The sequence below is a fragment of the Alosa pseudoharengus genome, unplaced genomic scaffold (genome assembly GCF_046254945.1).
Source record: "Alosa pseudoharengus isolate Yale_2024_CS ecotype anadromous, Long Island Sound unplaced genomic scaffold, YU_APseudo_1.1 YU_APseudo_1.1_scf_20, whole genome shotgun sequence".
Lineage (NCBI taxonomy): Eukaryota > Metazoa > Chordata > Actinopteri > Clupeiformes > Clupeidae > Alosa > Alosa pseudoharengus.
In genome coordinates, this window is record NW_027468664.1 from 35,676,501 (window position 1) to 35,692,561 (window position 16,061).

The 16,061-nt window shown below is 42.1% G+C and overlaps 1 protein-coding gene across 1 annotated transcript in view; it reads left to right on the forward strand.

Annotated features, from left to right (window-relative positions):
• The window catches only part of dmd (dystrophin), a 541,017-nt gene that overhangs the window by 313,240 nt on the left and 211,716 nt on the right, over window positions 1–16,061 (forward strand). The window contains exons 43-44 of the mRNA XM_076297170.1: window positions 6,065–6,225; window positions 13,612–13,750. Of these exons, the coding sequence (XP_076153285.1) occupies window positions 6,065–6,225; window positions 13,612–13,750 (300 nt within the window). The remainder of the gene's footprint in view (window positions 1–6,064; window positions 6,226–13,611; window positions 13,751–16,061) is intronic.

Here is a 16,061-nt window from a genome sequence, read left to right on the forward strand (position 1 = left end):
AGTTACTGAATTGGCTGGTACAATGCCTACAAGTTTTTGCATGCTCTCTCCAACGCAAACCAGATTTGGGTTCCATATAGCCAAGTAATTCTGCTACATAATGTTGAAAACAGATAAATGTGTTTATTTGAAGCACACATAGCCTACAAATACTGTAGGTCAGCTTCAAGTATGCACACTTATGCATATATTCTGCGTCATATTTCGCCTCTTGTGAACTCTGCAAGCCCCCGCCCCTCACTCGACAACCACACAGAGATTCTGTAATGTCTGAAAGCCCTTAGAGTTTCTACTGCCCAAGTACTTAGCACTCACTCATCACACATGTGAAACCCACAGTGAGGACAGTCAAAGTGTGGCCAGAGGGAGCTGACTTGGCACCTCAGCAGAATTTTGAAAACACAGCGTTTTTCCACTTATGACTCCCACATGGACACTGACTCAAAAGCCTCCTCCGTTCTGGACTGTATCAAGTCCAACATCAACAGTGTCACCACCCTCAAATTAATTACCACTTTCCCTAATCAGAAGCCATGGATTAACAGTGAGGTCAGACTCCTGCTGAAGGAACAAGACATCATATTCAGATCAGGTGATGCTCAGGCCTATATCTCATCCAGGGCTAACCTGAAAAGGGGCATCAATATGGCCAAGCACAACCACAAGCTAAGGATCGAGGATCACTTCAAGAACAACTCTGACCCCCAATGCTTGTGGCAAGGAATCCAGGCCATCACAGACTACAAAACTACTAACTCCACCCCCCTACCACCGACACCTCCTTGCCTGATGAGCTAAACCACTTCTATGGCCGCTTTGACAGGGACAACAAGGAGGTGGCCATCAAGGCTGTGGAGTCTGCAGAACACCAGCCCTTTACACTCTCCCCCAACGATGTGTGTGCGGCACTGAGCAGGACTAATGCACGTAAGGCTGCTGGTCCTGATGGAATCCCCGGATGCGTCCTCAGGGCCTGTTCTGTGCAGCTGACTGAGGTTTGGACTGACATATTTAACCTGTCACTAGCCCAGGTAGCTGTCCCTGCATGCTTTAAAACCACCTTCTTCGTGCCGGTGGCAAAATACTCCACTGCAACGAGCCTTAATGACTTTCGTCCAGTTGTACTCACCATTATCATTATGAAGCGCTTCGAGAGGCTGGTCTTCACCTCAAGACCTGCTTACCAACCTCACTGGACCCCTTCCAATTCACCTACCCCCAGAACAGGAGCACGGAGGATGGCATATCTATGGCACTTCACTCCACCCTGTCCCAATTTGACAATAGCAACACCTATGTGAGAATGCAGTTCATTGACTTCAGGAGGGTATTCCATCAACCTCGCTAATGAAGGCAGCGCTTAACAAAAATAGCCTGGCTTGAACTAGCATAGACTTTCACTTGGGGATGAGGCCGTTCCATTAACTAAAGTTAGCGGCATCTTGGCCTCATTTATTCAAGTGCGGTTTAGGTCAGCTTCATCTCTGCTCGTGCATGAGGTAGAAAAGTAGACCAAAACAATAGATTGACGAAAAGAGGATTTATGTCGTAAAATTAAGACAACATTAGACCATTTCTGTTCGTTTTGCAAGCGCCATCTACAGGATTTTTATCGAAAGTCATCAAATTTAACATCGAGAGAAAAAAAATAGGTAGTTGCCTACAGAAATAGGAGAATAATGAAAGCATAGGCCTACATTTAAAACAACAATGCCAATGGTCTGAAATCAATTGTGAGTTTGATTGTCTTGAACAAAACGAGTGAATGAATAAATAGTATAAACTCAAAAACAACTTTGCCATATGGCTATTCAAAACTAGGCTATCTATACGTTCTTAGATTAAAAGGGTTCACTCCATATTGTCTAGGTGTAGGTGGTGATAAAATAAATTAGTATCAACGTGATATAGCCTATTGTCTCCCAAAGTGTTTGAAATATATTTATCTATATGGGGCGGTGGTAGTGTAGTGGTTAAGGAGCTGGGCTAGCGTGCAGTAGCCTGAAAGTTGTCGGTTCAATTCCCGGCTTCCACCGTTGTGCCCTTGAGCAAGGCACTTAACCCCAAGATCCCTTGTAATATAGCTGACATATGTAAGTCACTTTGGTCAAGAAGTGTCTGCTAAATGTAATGTAATGTATCTGAAATGCAATGGCTTTCAATTTGTCATTTAGGCCTAATATTTAATCTGTGTAGCACACAGTTGATTTGACTTTCATGAACAATCGTCGACACATGTTTTAATTATTAGCTGCCAATAGGCCTACAGGCTACAGAATTATCCTTTGGCTTGCATCAGATATAACCCGCTCGCTACGCGTTACACCATCACAGAACGTGAATGACACAGAGTAGCAAGATTCCTAGAACCACATGCATGTCAAGTAAAAACATATTAAGTCGCATAATCTTCATAAATAGTGAATGTGTAAATCCATGTTTGGTGACACTGTAGGAAAAAAACATTTCTACTTCTATTTTTGAAGTTGAAGGTTGAAAGTTGAAGTTTGAAGGTCTAGCGCATCATCCAAAAATCTTACACCCTCTAAAAATAATTACGGCACTGACCAAGAAAAACCTGGTCTATAGCGAAAGGCGCATATAAAGCATGGCTGAAGACGCACAAAATATAAGCAGCCCTTAGCAACCAGTCCCAAATAACTCCTCTGCAGGATAAATATCATTAGGATTTTTATTCAGTCATTTAAACATTATTGGGGTAAGTGTTGTTTTTTTCAGGCTATGTTTTCAATAGCAACCCCCTTGTCAGTCAATAGTGAAAGTAAATAACTGTGTAGAATAGGGCTGTCACTTTTTATTCGATATTCGAATATGCATTCAAACATGACGTGAAATATCCGTAGTCGAACTATAAATAAACTATTCGGTTTTTAGTGCCATGTGTAGCGCATTTTTACAGTCTATGATTAGTTTGTTTTTTATGTTATTGTTTGCCATCTCTTCCAGTAGCGTGTGCTTTAAACGTACAGTATTGTAGCGTTGGCTCATGACCAAATCAAGCCAATAGCCAGTAACCACAATTATGACTGGAGCCAGAGCCCTCTCAATAGCCACCCTGTTTCGAAAATGGAAGATACAGAATGGCCAGCCTGAGCGAACAATTACGTCACCAACTCATCTAAAAAGTGCTGTCTGGAAATACTTTGGGTTCTACACTGTAGATGGTAAAGTAACCGTTAAAGCAGGGTTTAGGTTGTCCGGTAATTACCGGACATTGGCCGGAAAAAAAATGAAATGTCCGTGGCGGGCGGCCGGGTGGATGGCCAGTCAGGGAAGGCAGTTCAGGCGGGCGGCCGGGCGGACTGCCGGTCAGGGACGGCAGTTCAGACGGGCGGCCGGGTGGACGGCAGGTCAGAGACGGAGGTTCAGGCGGGCGGCCGGGTGGACGGCCGGTCAGGGACGGCAGGCGGGCGGCCCGATGGACTGCCGGTCAGAGACGGCGCGATGGATGACCCGATGGACGACCGGTCAGAGCCAGAGACTGTGTCGGAGCTGGATCAGGATCAGGATCCGGAGCAGGATCAGGATCGAAAGCTTGAGTCGGAGCTGGAGCAGGATCGGGAGCAGGATCAGGTGCCAGAGCCGGAGCAGGAGCAGGAGCCAGATCCGGAGCAGGGACTGGAGCCAGAGTCGGTACTGGTGCTTCAGCCGGCGCAGGAGTCTGACTTGGGGCTGGAAAGGGAGCTGGAGCTGGAATCGGGGCTGGAGCTGGAGCTGGAATCGGGGCTGGAGCTGGAGCCGGAATCAGGGCTGGAGCTGGAGCCGGAATTGGAACTGGAGCCAGAATCGGGACTGGGGCGGGAGCCGGAATCAGGGCTGGAGCTGGAGCGGGGACTGGAGCAGGAACGGGGACTGGAGTCATGGGAGCAGGGAGGTCAGGAATAGGAAGGGCCCAGAAGTCGCAGGGAGTTGGCACAGGAGCGAGACGAGGAGCCGGCACTGGAGTGAGGCTAGGAGCCGGGACTGGAGCGAGGAGGCGAGGAGCCGGGACTGGAGCGAGGAAGCGAGGAGCCGGGACTGGAGGGCATCGAGGAGATGGGATTGGAGCTGGAATGGGAGAGGGACCCGGCCATTCCTCCCCAGAGGCCCAGTCGTCCTCGTCGGAGGCCCAGTCGTCCTCATCGGAAGCCCAGTCGTCCTCCAAGGCACTGGGGAACCTTCTGATGGCGAGCCGGGTTCCCCAAAAGGCTAACTTCCCAAAACCACCAGAAAAATGAGCAACATACTTGCCTGCTGGGTCCTTGTTTTGGTCGGTCATTCTGTCACGGTAAGCTGTAAGGAGAGCTGGACCGAGGCACAGGGCAAGTCGAGGCAAGACGAGATCGAGGCACACTTAGTGAAAACAGGAATATTTAATGTGAATGCACACTACAGCAAACCACGAAACAACATCAATGACCGACAGGGGACTGAGGGGAGACAGAGGGTTTAAATATACAGGGGTTAAACAAGGCTAACAAGGCACAAGTGGACAAGAAACAAGAGACAGGTGAACACAGGACTGGAAATCATAATTAAACTAGCAGACTAATAATGAGGAAAAGGTGAGGGGCGGAGACACAGGGAACTGAGACATGGCAAGACAAACAAAGGAGCACATGGCTGACAGGAACTAAAACACAGGGACAGGAAGTAAACACAGGAACACATGGCACAGGAGGTAAACAATGGAGGGACAGGGAACACATGATCGTTACACCTATATTAAAGCAATACGTCCTCTGGCTATGTTTTTAAATGTGCAGGCTCTACCGTTTGAAAGCTATTCAACAACACGCATAGCCTATGCTGCATTTCAAATAGGAAACATTTCAAATAGGAAGCGCAAATGAGTGAGGCGGTTCAAACATGGCCAGGCCCAGGCAGACTAGCCTTAAAAGTTTTTTCAGAGGCCAGACGCGATGGATGATGATAAATTGGTAACGTCTGAAGCCTCAGATGTCCGGTCAACTCCACCACCATTAAATTAAATTTAATTAAATTATTAAATTTGTAGGCTGGAATGCTTCGCGGCAAGATTTGTATTTAAATGTACCGGTAGTACTGCTTCAGCCTCTGGCTTGAGAGTGACGTGTTGGAGACCCATGGGAGTTGGAGACCCATGTGGGGAACAGCCTCAATAAAAAGAGAGCCGCACTTGATCCTGATCAAGTTGATAGTTTGGTGTTTCTAGCGAACAATATTAAGAAATGAATTAGGATAGGCTACCGGCCTCACTCCTGTCGCTGTAAGTTATCACGTTATTGTTTGTGCCGTGCTGTTCCGATTCTGTTTTTTTTTTTTTTTTCATGCATAGGCCTAATTTCCGTTTTTTTTTTTTTGGGGGGGGGGTCGTAGATATTCGAATATATTCGAATAGATTGCTTTATATTTGATATCCGTTCGAATTAGATTTTTCTCAAAAGTGACAGCCCTAGTGTAGAAATGTTTTGTCGTTGAGTATGAGACCACGGTCAAGTTTGTTTCACTTTGCCTATGAGTTCAAATAATAGTCACAAACAGGTTTTAGTAAAGCAAGGTTTAGTAGAATCCCTGTGTTCCATACACGGTCTTGCGTGCAAGCAGATTCCTTCAAATGCTCTGACTGTCAAAATACTGATGCTCTGTTTGAAGTTGAGCTGCTTGCTATTAAGGGGAATGACAGATGTCACTCTCATTGGTTTAAAAGATGTTACACCCATGACTGATTAAGAAACAGAAGGACGACCTTGTTGAACAATACACACATCACAAAATTTCTGTTCACCCTTAAACTTTGCATCTCTGACCATGCGTTTCCGATCGCTAAAATAGAGCCCTTTGTCTGTGACTATAAAATCTGTGACTTGTCTTCAGATGTGAGAAGGTGTGAGACTGTAGTCTTTTTAAAAGACTAATATGTCCTCTTTAAGCTTTTTGTCATGATTTCAGCTGACTTTTTCAATTGGAAATAGTCATCTTTTTTATTGGTTATGACTGCTTATTCTTAATGCAACGGGTCCACATGCTGCCACCAACAAACCACACATGAAACATTAACTTGTTTGTATATTTTATCAATCAGGAGGTGAAACTTAATCTTGAAAAGTTGGAGAGTCCTGTGACTGTGGCTTTGGAGAGGAAAGGGATTGATATTGATGCTGCCAGTGCCCATGAGAATAATCTTCATCATCTTCTGTCTGTCAACTGGGACAACCTAAAAAAATTATACCACGACAGACTAGCGTAAGTTGTTTTTCCCATATTTTAAGTGCCTGGTTTGTTTAGGAATGCAGTGTATTGTACAGTGGTTAACAAACCTACATTGATTTTGTAGCCCCTGTGTTTATGATGTAATCTTGTTGCAGTAGTGCCATAAGTTGATTGCAAAGGTTGAAATAAGTCAACTCAACCAATTCCCTTCCTTGCATGTTTAAAAATGGTGAAGAAATGTAATTTTAGAGCCATGGTGGAATTATCATGAAACTTTGTGGGCATGTAGCCCACTAGACTAGACATGTAGACCCAGCGTTTCCTCTACATTTGTTTTTAGCAGTGGAAACGGGCCATCCGCATGTCCGCGTGTCTAGCTATTACATGCTTCTATTTCCAAAGGAAAGGAAAAATGAAAGCTGTTTATAGCAACCTAATATCATGCTTATCATTGTTAATATTGTGCTATACATGTGGCACAAACAATGTTAGATTTTGTGGACTAGCCAAGCTATATTTGAATGGAGCTGGTAAAAAAAGATCATTACACAATGGGTTTAAAGTGACAGTGCACCATTTACAAAGGAGTTAAACAGCATCAAATGCGTAGTATTTCTTAAGAAATTAAAACTTTAAAACAAAATTACTGTAATTATTATCATTTAAATAATATAAAAGTGTTTTACCTTTGTGGTTACTCATTCATTTTGTGATTTATGTTGTATTTAATATGCCATTTAAGCACTTTAGTCTTTAGGGAGAAAAATTACTTTTTAAAAGCCATTAATTAAGATTAATTCAATTTGTTTTTTTTGTGTTTTTTATCATTTGACAGCCCTTGTAATTATATATATATATATATATATATATACAATCAAAAATAATGTGCATAGATTTGATGAACTTAGATTTGAAGATAATAGACAAAATATTTCACTGCTTACACACGCACAAACACACAAACATAAACAAACACACAGGCAACAAACACTGGCTTAACGGTCGGGCAGCAGACGAGTTTGGACATTAATACAGTGGCCCCCCCGCACACAAAGCCTACAGGAACCACAGCATAGCCATACAGTTTAAGTTAACCCACACTTTATATAAATAAAAAATGTTGACAGTGCAAATACTGCTGTAGCATATATATATATACAGTATATATATACTGTGCAATAGTTTTGAACATTTTGAACATTTGCAAAAACATCACCGTACCATAAAATCCAATGTCAGCTTCTTCCTCATGAATGGAGGATGAAGTTGATGGTGTACCTGGGAAAATAATTGAAAAAAAATCTGAAATTACCTGTGAAGTGCGTTTGACCATTTCACTGTTAGCATATTGGAAAAGGTCATTAACAGCTCAGCTCAGTGAGATAAATTCACTCTACCTTGATCAGTGGAGGCATCCTTAGGAAGAGCCTGAGGGCTGAGAAATTTAAGCAAAGCACCTTGAGGAAGAAAGAAAAGATATGTTTTTCCATATTTTGATATTTAGAAGGGATGCAGCTGCTTTCACAACTACCAATGCTTACTGTAAAAACATCCCAAACTAATGTTATATTGACCTAGGCCTACATGTAGCTTAACATAGCATTTAAGCATTCTGCTGTTTGAGAATTAGACAGACGCACCTGGTGCTTTAAAGACAGTGAACAGCTGGCGTGCATGAATACTGCTAGACATGAATGTTCCAGTCTGCTTTGATGCACGGAATTTATCGTGTGGTTTTCCTAACCCCCATTTGGTAAATAGATTATCACGGTCGAATAGTTAGTATAGCAGAGAAGCTATGCCACTTTCATCAAAACCTATTACAAAGCTATAGCAATGTTATGTCATTAAATACGATAAACAGTGATTCTGGAACAGATCTGCGTCTTCCTTATCCCGTTAATAAACATATTACAGTATGTAACCATATTCCGTCCGTTCGAAAAAAAAAGTTGCGCTAACTGTTCTAGTTTGTTACAAGCAGCATGGGCCGTCAGGCAGGTAGTTAGTGGGTTTGATCCAGCAAGACCACAGCATGGCGAAGCAATATTGTTCTTCTTAAGTTTTCTTATTAGTGGGTTTGATCCAGCAAGACCACAGCATGGCGAAGCAAGTGGGAGCAAGCCCACTATTGTTCTTCTTAAGTTTACTTTATTTATTATTCCTTTTCACCCACTTTTTGGAACTACTGCTCCTAGACCGTTTGAGCTATCGACGCGGTTCGAACTCCAAAAATTCAGGCCCGAAACGGTGTAGCTTGCTTGTTACTTTCGTGTCGCTGGCCCTTGTCGTTTTCGCGTTATTCCCGTTTTTCAGCGTTTTTGGGCCCCATTGAAATGAATGGCGGAATGTTCAGGATTCTAATTTGGATTATGACATCACAGCTCTAATTGCTTAAGGCGAGACACGGCAGGTAAAAACATCGTTTTTTCATGCACTGGTCAATTTTGAGATTTTGAGCTAGTATGTTACCTTAGCATGTATTCTATCACACTAGGCATAAAAAATGTTTTTCTTGGGTTCCGGTTTCCGACCGACCCTGTCAATTTATGTGCGACCCAAATTTATTTTATGAGCTTGGGGAAGAAATAACACTAAATACATTAAATAAATCCACAAATAAAAGGCGAACTATAATTACATTAATCACCCCTTGCGTTATGTATAGGGATGAGCGTATTCTCTCTTTTACAAAGTAGCCTATGCACAGCTGTTCACGAAGACGATTGTTTTCGTCACTTACCAAGGCACTCGCAAATTTGACCAATCATCATAGTTTTACCGTGAAATTTCACCTACCACAACAGTCCCTCGCGCAGAATATTGAGCCAGATGGCACACTTACTTCTGCACCTTCTGCATATGACACCAAAGACTGCCCTAACGTGTTCGTTCCTCTACAGTTTTGATGATAATAAATAGAAGGCTAACGTTAATGATCTGCTTACTTGCATCTCTCAACCTGGTGTTGCTAACCTACCTAGGCTATGAAAGTAAGTTAATTAAGGCCTACTTGGTTTACTGACATTTACGTAGGCTATGCAACCCATTGGCAAACGTTTACCTGGATATGTCCTTTTAGCTTATGTCATGTTTGCTAGCTTGTGGGCTTAGTTTGAGTAGTGCTACCAAAATCATAGAAATTAATAAAATTGCAAGACATTTACCTCTTCTATGATCCAAGAATGATTTCATTCGAGTTGTTTTTTTAATATTTATTTTAACTAATGACATAGAAGACATTCCCAATTGCATCCACATATCGTAAAGCACTATGCAAAAAGTGATTTACACTCGTAGCCGAACACAGTGAGATGCAAGCCTTCCAATCCACTCAGAAATGTAATTAGGCTACTCTCACGTCCTTAAAGGGGCAGGCAGTCAATTAGACGTACACCACCAATGTAATGACATTAAACAGAAGTGTAGTCAAATAGTTTAAATCAATATGAAATTACTAGATACTTATTTGGCTATTAGTAATTATGCAGGCCACAGACTATGAATTATTAAAAAGATATGAACTTAATATGAATTACAAAATATATGAATGTATTGAAACATATGACATGATGCCATCTCTTTACGTGACTGTCTTTTTTGGACAGTTCTACGAAAGGTTATACTGCTTTGTGAAATACCTCAGTCAAAGCATTTTCACAAATAAAGTAGGCCTACTTTGATTGTCTGTAATCCTTACTGTTTACCTTTGATTATCCTTTTTTAATAAGCATCAAGATTATCAGTGTGATTTTGGTCTTACTAACCTTAATTGCCCTAAATTAAAAAAAAAAAAAATCGCAACTATTTTTGCAATTTTCACTTCCTCCCGCAATTTCTCCACAAGAAACAGCTAAAAACACCGCAACTTCCATCCAGGCATTTTAGGTCGTAACAGTCTCAAAAAACCCCGTGAAATCCTGGAGGGACTGATTTTCTAAAAAAAAAAAAAAAAAAATTCCCTACCGACCCATGGCCTCAACTGACAACCAACAGGAACCAAACCTTTTTTTTTATGCCCTACTACAACAATAAAGTCCAATTTACACATTTAGGTGTTTATTTCATTATATTGTGTCTACTCGCGCCTGTATATTTCTCCTAAATTCAACAAAAGTTAGCATTCTAACCTTGCATGCACTCCCGCGACCGTGGTCCAAAACATATCATGTGTACTACCGTTGGAAAGCTCTGTTTTTCCTGTATCACGCTATGTGATCCATATATGGACACTTCCTTTGTATCAGCAACTAATCGCGAAAGTTCAAAGGCGAGTCATGGCTGAGAATGGAATCTCATTGGCTGTCTTTTCAAGGCTGTTTTCTCAAAATGAGTTTCCTCTCACACTCTGAGCTCAAAAACTCCACTTCAGAAGCACGTACATACACCAAACTTTCTAGACTTATGCCTAACTATATGTCGAAGATTTCTACTATTATTCCTAGCCTGACTTAAATGACATTTTATGCCTAAAAACATGGGAAAATCGATTTTTTAGGGCTAGTGACATAATTTTCTGATTTACAGGATAACAAAAGTAGAATCCCTCTGTAAATGTTTCCCCATCTAATATCTGAACACAATGAAAACATAATTTTGAACCTGGCTGTATCCAATGCTCAGGTTTCGTGCCTTAAAATGTATGCAAATTAGCGCATATTTAATTAGATAATGCCTAATTTGCATATGTAAACATTAAATTACAGCAAACTTGTAATACATTTTTTTCTCATATTAATGTAAGTAATCAACTGGGGAAGTTTCATATTGATATCTGCTTGTTAAAAATTTTACCCTATTCACCTGTAGTGTCTCGCCTTAAGCTTGCACCTGGCAGAGTTCTAAGCCATCTGGCAATGTCTAATGGGCTGGGCTGGGCTGTCTGTGTATATGAAGGTGTGTGCATGTAACTTTTGACCCGTATGTCCGATTTTCATAAATAAGGTACCGTTGGAATCCTTGGATGAGGCCGAGTTCCATGCCTCTGATCAAACCCACTCTTGCAGTTCCTCGGAACCGCAATTCTAGTTAACATAAACATTTTTTGCTAGGCTAGCCTTCCTTCTGCGACATTACACCATTTGTACAAGACAAGTAGAGCTATTTTATCCAGTGTAATTTATCACTTACCACTATCTTGTTTTTTCTTGTCATCCTCTTCCTTTCTCTTCTTTCTTTTCTGGCTTACGGACGTATAACTCCGCTTCATTATGACTGCCAAGGTTTTATATTTTCGCGGCAGCAGAGATCACGAATCTGGCTGGCTGACTGCTGTCAGTGACTACTGAGAGGGGCCCCCTTGAGGGGGATCCCGGTATTGCCGGTAACAGTGTCGTTGCACTTTATTGCATTGACTATCAAAGGGGCGCTCACAGTTTGTTTGCATTTTATTCTTAACCAGTCGTTGTCTTGGGGCCCCTGGCCAGCTCGGGGCCCCAAGCAATTGCTTGGTTTGCTTGCCTTCTAGCGACGGGCCTGGGAACATGGTGCTGCCAAAAAACGGAAACATAGCCTACATTGCAGAGCCACTTGAACTTTATTATTTTATGGTGAATAATTGTTACACTACTGTGCACAGCCCCATGTTTCTCTGACGTGATGAAGCTAGCACGTTATTAGCAGCGGTTAGCTAACTATGCTAACGTTACAAGTCTCCTCCAAGTGACAATCATTTTATACACAATGCTGGCAATGTTGAAAACAATTAACATCCTTATTTATCTTACTTACATTGAGTTGACTGTGTGGCTTAATCCACAGATGTGGTGGAGCACTGTTTCGTTATGGTTTGCTAAGGAGTAGCACTAGCCAAGTTCTAACCCTTTGCTTAAAATAGTGGAGATCTGGGACAAGAAAACTTAAAATCAAGATTGAAAGGCATTTTTCTGTGTATCGGTTTTGCGTTAATCCCACATATGTCATTTGACTGTCCTTTTCAACTCATATCACAATAAAATCACATAAAACCGGACAAACATCAAGGCTCCCAATACATTTCTATGGAGCCGTAAGGTGAAGTTGACGGGCCATGTCTGCCTGCACGGAGCTACTGGACTGCCATTGGCTCATCTGCGTTCGATGGGCGGGGTTTTGCGAACGGTCAATTGTATGGTTGACCTATATTATTTAAACTAATTGATATGGCTTTCGCGGTCGTGGGCACGCGTGCGTGTTGCTCCCCGGCCCAGAATAACGTAGGACCGGCCCTGTCTAAAATCAAAAGACTATATCATTGTGCGTGTGTGGTAATGTTAACTTCTGGTCTTGACTCACTGCAGAATGCAGCGGCTTGTTCACTGCACTGGAGAATCCAGCTAAACAAGTTAAAGAAAACAAAACGAAACTTAGAGCCTCTAAAATCAAATTGACAATTGAAATCAAGACTTAGGATGGAGTGATGTGTAGGACCGATGATGCATCCCCCCCCAGATTTTTTTCACAAATCGCACCCTGACTAGGTTGGCTTGTCAGTCAGTGTGGAACACCAACGCAGATGGACCAACGCAGATGGCAAAATAAGGAACTGCAACTTAATTTCAGTGTAACTAAGCTTTAAAGCTTTCCGGAACATTTCTAGTGGTTCTCATATGCATTGATGGATTTGCAAGATCTCGCAAAACAAACTCAAAATCTCACAAAAGAAAGTCAAGATCTCGCAAAAGAAACTCGAGATCTTGCAAAAGAAAGTCAAGATCTTGCAAAAGAAACTCAAGATCTCGCAAAACAAACTCAAGATCTCACAAAAATGTTTGAAAATTTACTTGGGGTACCAATACTTTTGGACTGCACTATATTTATGTACCTGCAGGTATACACATTTTAGCACATCTTACAGACCCTTAAATTGTTACCATTAACACAAAGGCAAAATCATAACCACTTAGATGAAAATAGTGCATAATCAAATAATTAGTAACAAGCAATAATAAATATGCAGACTGTTAACAGTTTGTATGTTATCTGTAAATAACGATGTAAACAGTGTAGAAGAAAAATACATTTGTTTCTGTTACATTTGTTTCTGTTCTGTTAGGTTCAATTTACAAAGTTAATGTGTTAATGCATAATGAATAATTTTTGCCTCTGGAACAATCAAACACCCTAGCATCCTTCAAACTGGCCCTCAATACTAATTTCTTCAAACTTGCCTTTTCCTGTTAATTGATTCCTCCAGCTCTTTTTTTTCATTGCCCACCTATACCTCTAGTTTTGTTTTGTCCATGTACCTGTGTTTATGTAACTTTATCCATGTACCATGTATTTGCTTGTATTTATCTACCTTTGTGGACATTGTAAAGTATCTTTGAGTGTCCTGAAAAGCGCTATATAAGTTAAATATATTATGAGAAAATGGATGAAATGCACAGGAGTTTGTTTGTGTATCCATCATGAAAGTTAGTACATTTCTCAATCTCACAGGGGTTTTGAGTCCTCCAAAAATAAATGGCACCTATATACTGACCAACATAAGACCATCGATGATTGGCTGACTGTTGCTGAGCAGACACTGGTCAATGCTGAAGCTGGACTCAACCCTCAAATAAGGAAAAACATTAAGGTATTTATTTCTTGCAGTAAATTATTTTACTTTTACAAATACATTTCTGAATAACTAATGTGATGAACAGTTGGCCATTGAAAGCAGCTCTAAAGAACTGTTCTTGGGCCCCCCCTACAGTTGAGATACACTCAACATGTGTTACCACTGTAAATATTGTAATAGTTATCTGCTCTGGGTGTAATTTAGACGCTGCCGCCATCTTTGTTCATCCGGTATGGTCCGGTGTAAAGGGAGAGGCTGTCATGTTTTCAGAGAGTGGGACTCCGGTTCAGATATGACAAACACCCAGAATTGACTCAGATGAGGAGATTTATTAACAGAGACAAAAAAAACAGAGCTTCCACAGTCCTGAGAGTAATCCACAGGGAACACACTGGGCCAATCTTCAACAGAAAGCAGTCTTCAGAAAAAGCACAAAAAACAGTTCAGAAAGAAACAGTCGTAGAAGGCAAAACCCCAGCAGGAGAACAGGGCACAGGCAACTGGACACTCCAGAGAGGGTGCAGGTGAAACACAAAAGTCAATCCTCCTTCACGGCAGTAGGCCAGTCTTCATTCACCGGCAACAAAACACAGGCAGGCAAAAAACAGAAAAAACTTGGCAAAAGTACTAAATCTTCAGGCAGAGAACACAGTTGATGAAAATCAGGCAGAGGTCAAAACCAGGCAGGCAAAAACTCACAGTCAGGCAGGCAGGTCGCACTCGAGAACTCCTACGAGAAGACGGAACGTTCTGACAGGGAGGCAGACTGGTAATGGGGATTTTAAAGCCAGCTGAAATTGCGATCAGATGCAGGCTGATTGACGCTGATTGGTAGGCAGATCAGAGACACCAGTGGAAGCAGGTGAGAACCAGGAGCAGACAGAGGAAGGGCGGAGACTCAGACTGACAGCAGTGGTACACAACAGCTCCTGCAGAGGGGGACAAATAGACAAAACACTAGGAGGACAAACCACAAACAGAGAGTCTGACAGAGGCACAGGGATGGCACCAGGATGTACAGTTTCACAAAGAGAATATTTATTAAATAGTACAATTCATTAAAACTATATAGGCCTACCCGGACTGATACCTCCCCAATAAATATAACCACACCATGACCCCTCAACCCACAACACAGCACTGCAAATAAGTTACTGCACGACACTAAATGAAGACAGGAGCATTCCCCACTACATGCTAAACATTTCCCCACACTCAGCACGCAACACACCACACACAGCACACCACATAGGACCGACTCGCACTCGAGTGGTCAAAACCAATAGTTAAGGAGAGGAGAAATTAGTTTCAATGGCTATACTCCCAGATCAGGCTGTCCGGTCACAGGCTTTAATACTAAAATCAAGTAGAAAAGAGCTCTTTCATTCTCACACACACACACACACAATGTCTGTATAAAAATAGACTTTGCCGTCTGATGACAAGACCCCCCTATCGGGTCTGGCTTGGTGAGTCCCGCCAAGGCAATGTTCAACTGAGCAGCCCGGAACGAGCAGACATCCAGCAGAGCAGGTAGACGACAGCAGGCAAAGCAACAGTCTTTGGTAGAGGAAGTAGCCGATAGCAAGCGGAGCAAAATAGTCCTTGGCAGAGGAAGTAGCAGATAGCAAGCGGAGCAACACAGTCTTTGGCCGAGGAAGTAGCAGATAGCAAATGGAGTGAAATAGTCTTTGGCAGAGGAAGTAGCAGATAACAGAGAGAGCAAAACAGTCCTTGGCCGAGAAAGTAGCAGATAGCCGCAGAGCGCAATAGGCCTAGTCTTTGGCCACGGAGACCAGAACCCAGTATGACCGTAAGGCACTTACTAAATCCCAAGTCCCCCTGCTTCACTGCCGGCAACACTAAAAGTCACGAACAGCACCCACCCCGAGTGCCAATCACAAACAGTTTCCCCACGTGCCACTGCCACTGTCCCACTCCATCTTGTCCCCTCGCTCACAGGTGAGCATAATTACATCCAGCGTGTGTCAATCAAGCAGTCAATCATTCAATAATGCCCTCGGGTCAGTTTCACCACAATATTAATGTACAGTGCGATGCAAATTATAAACAGCTCTGAATTCCTGATTTAAAATATTTGTGCATTTCCATGCTTTCATGCTCCACCTACGAGCCTTCTAGTGGTGGGAGGGGTTCAATTCCACGGACCTTTTCAACCCCCCGGACATGTGTCATGTTGTTTTTTACTGACTAGTTGACATAACATTTTTCTTTTTGTGATTTAGGTTTTACATTTGCTGTTTCAAAAAAGGTTCCATCCTTGTTTTTTTGTGCATCAAGCAACAAATACATTATCAATTTATGA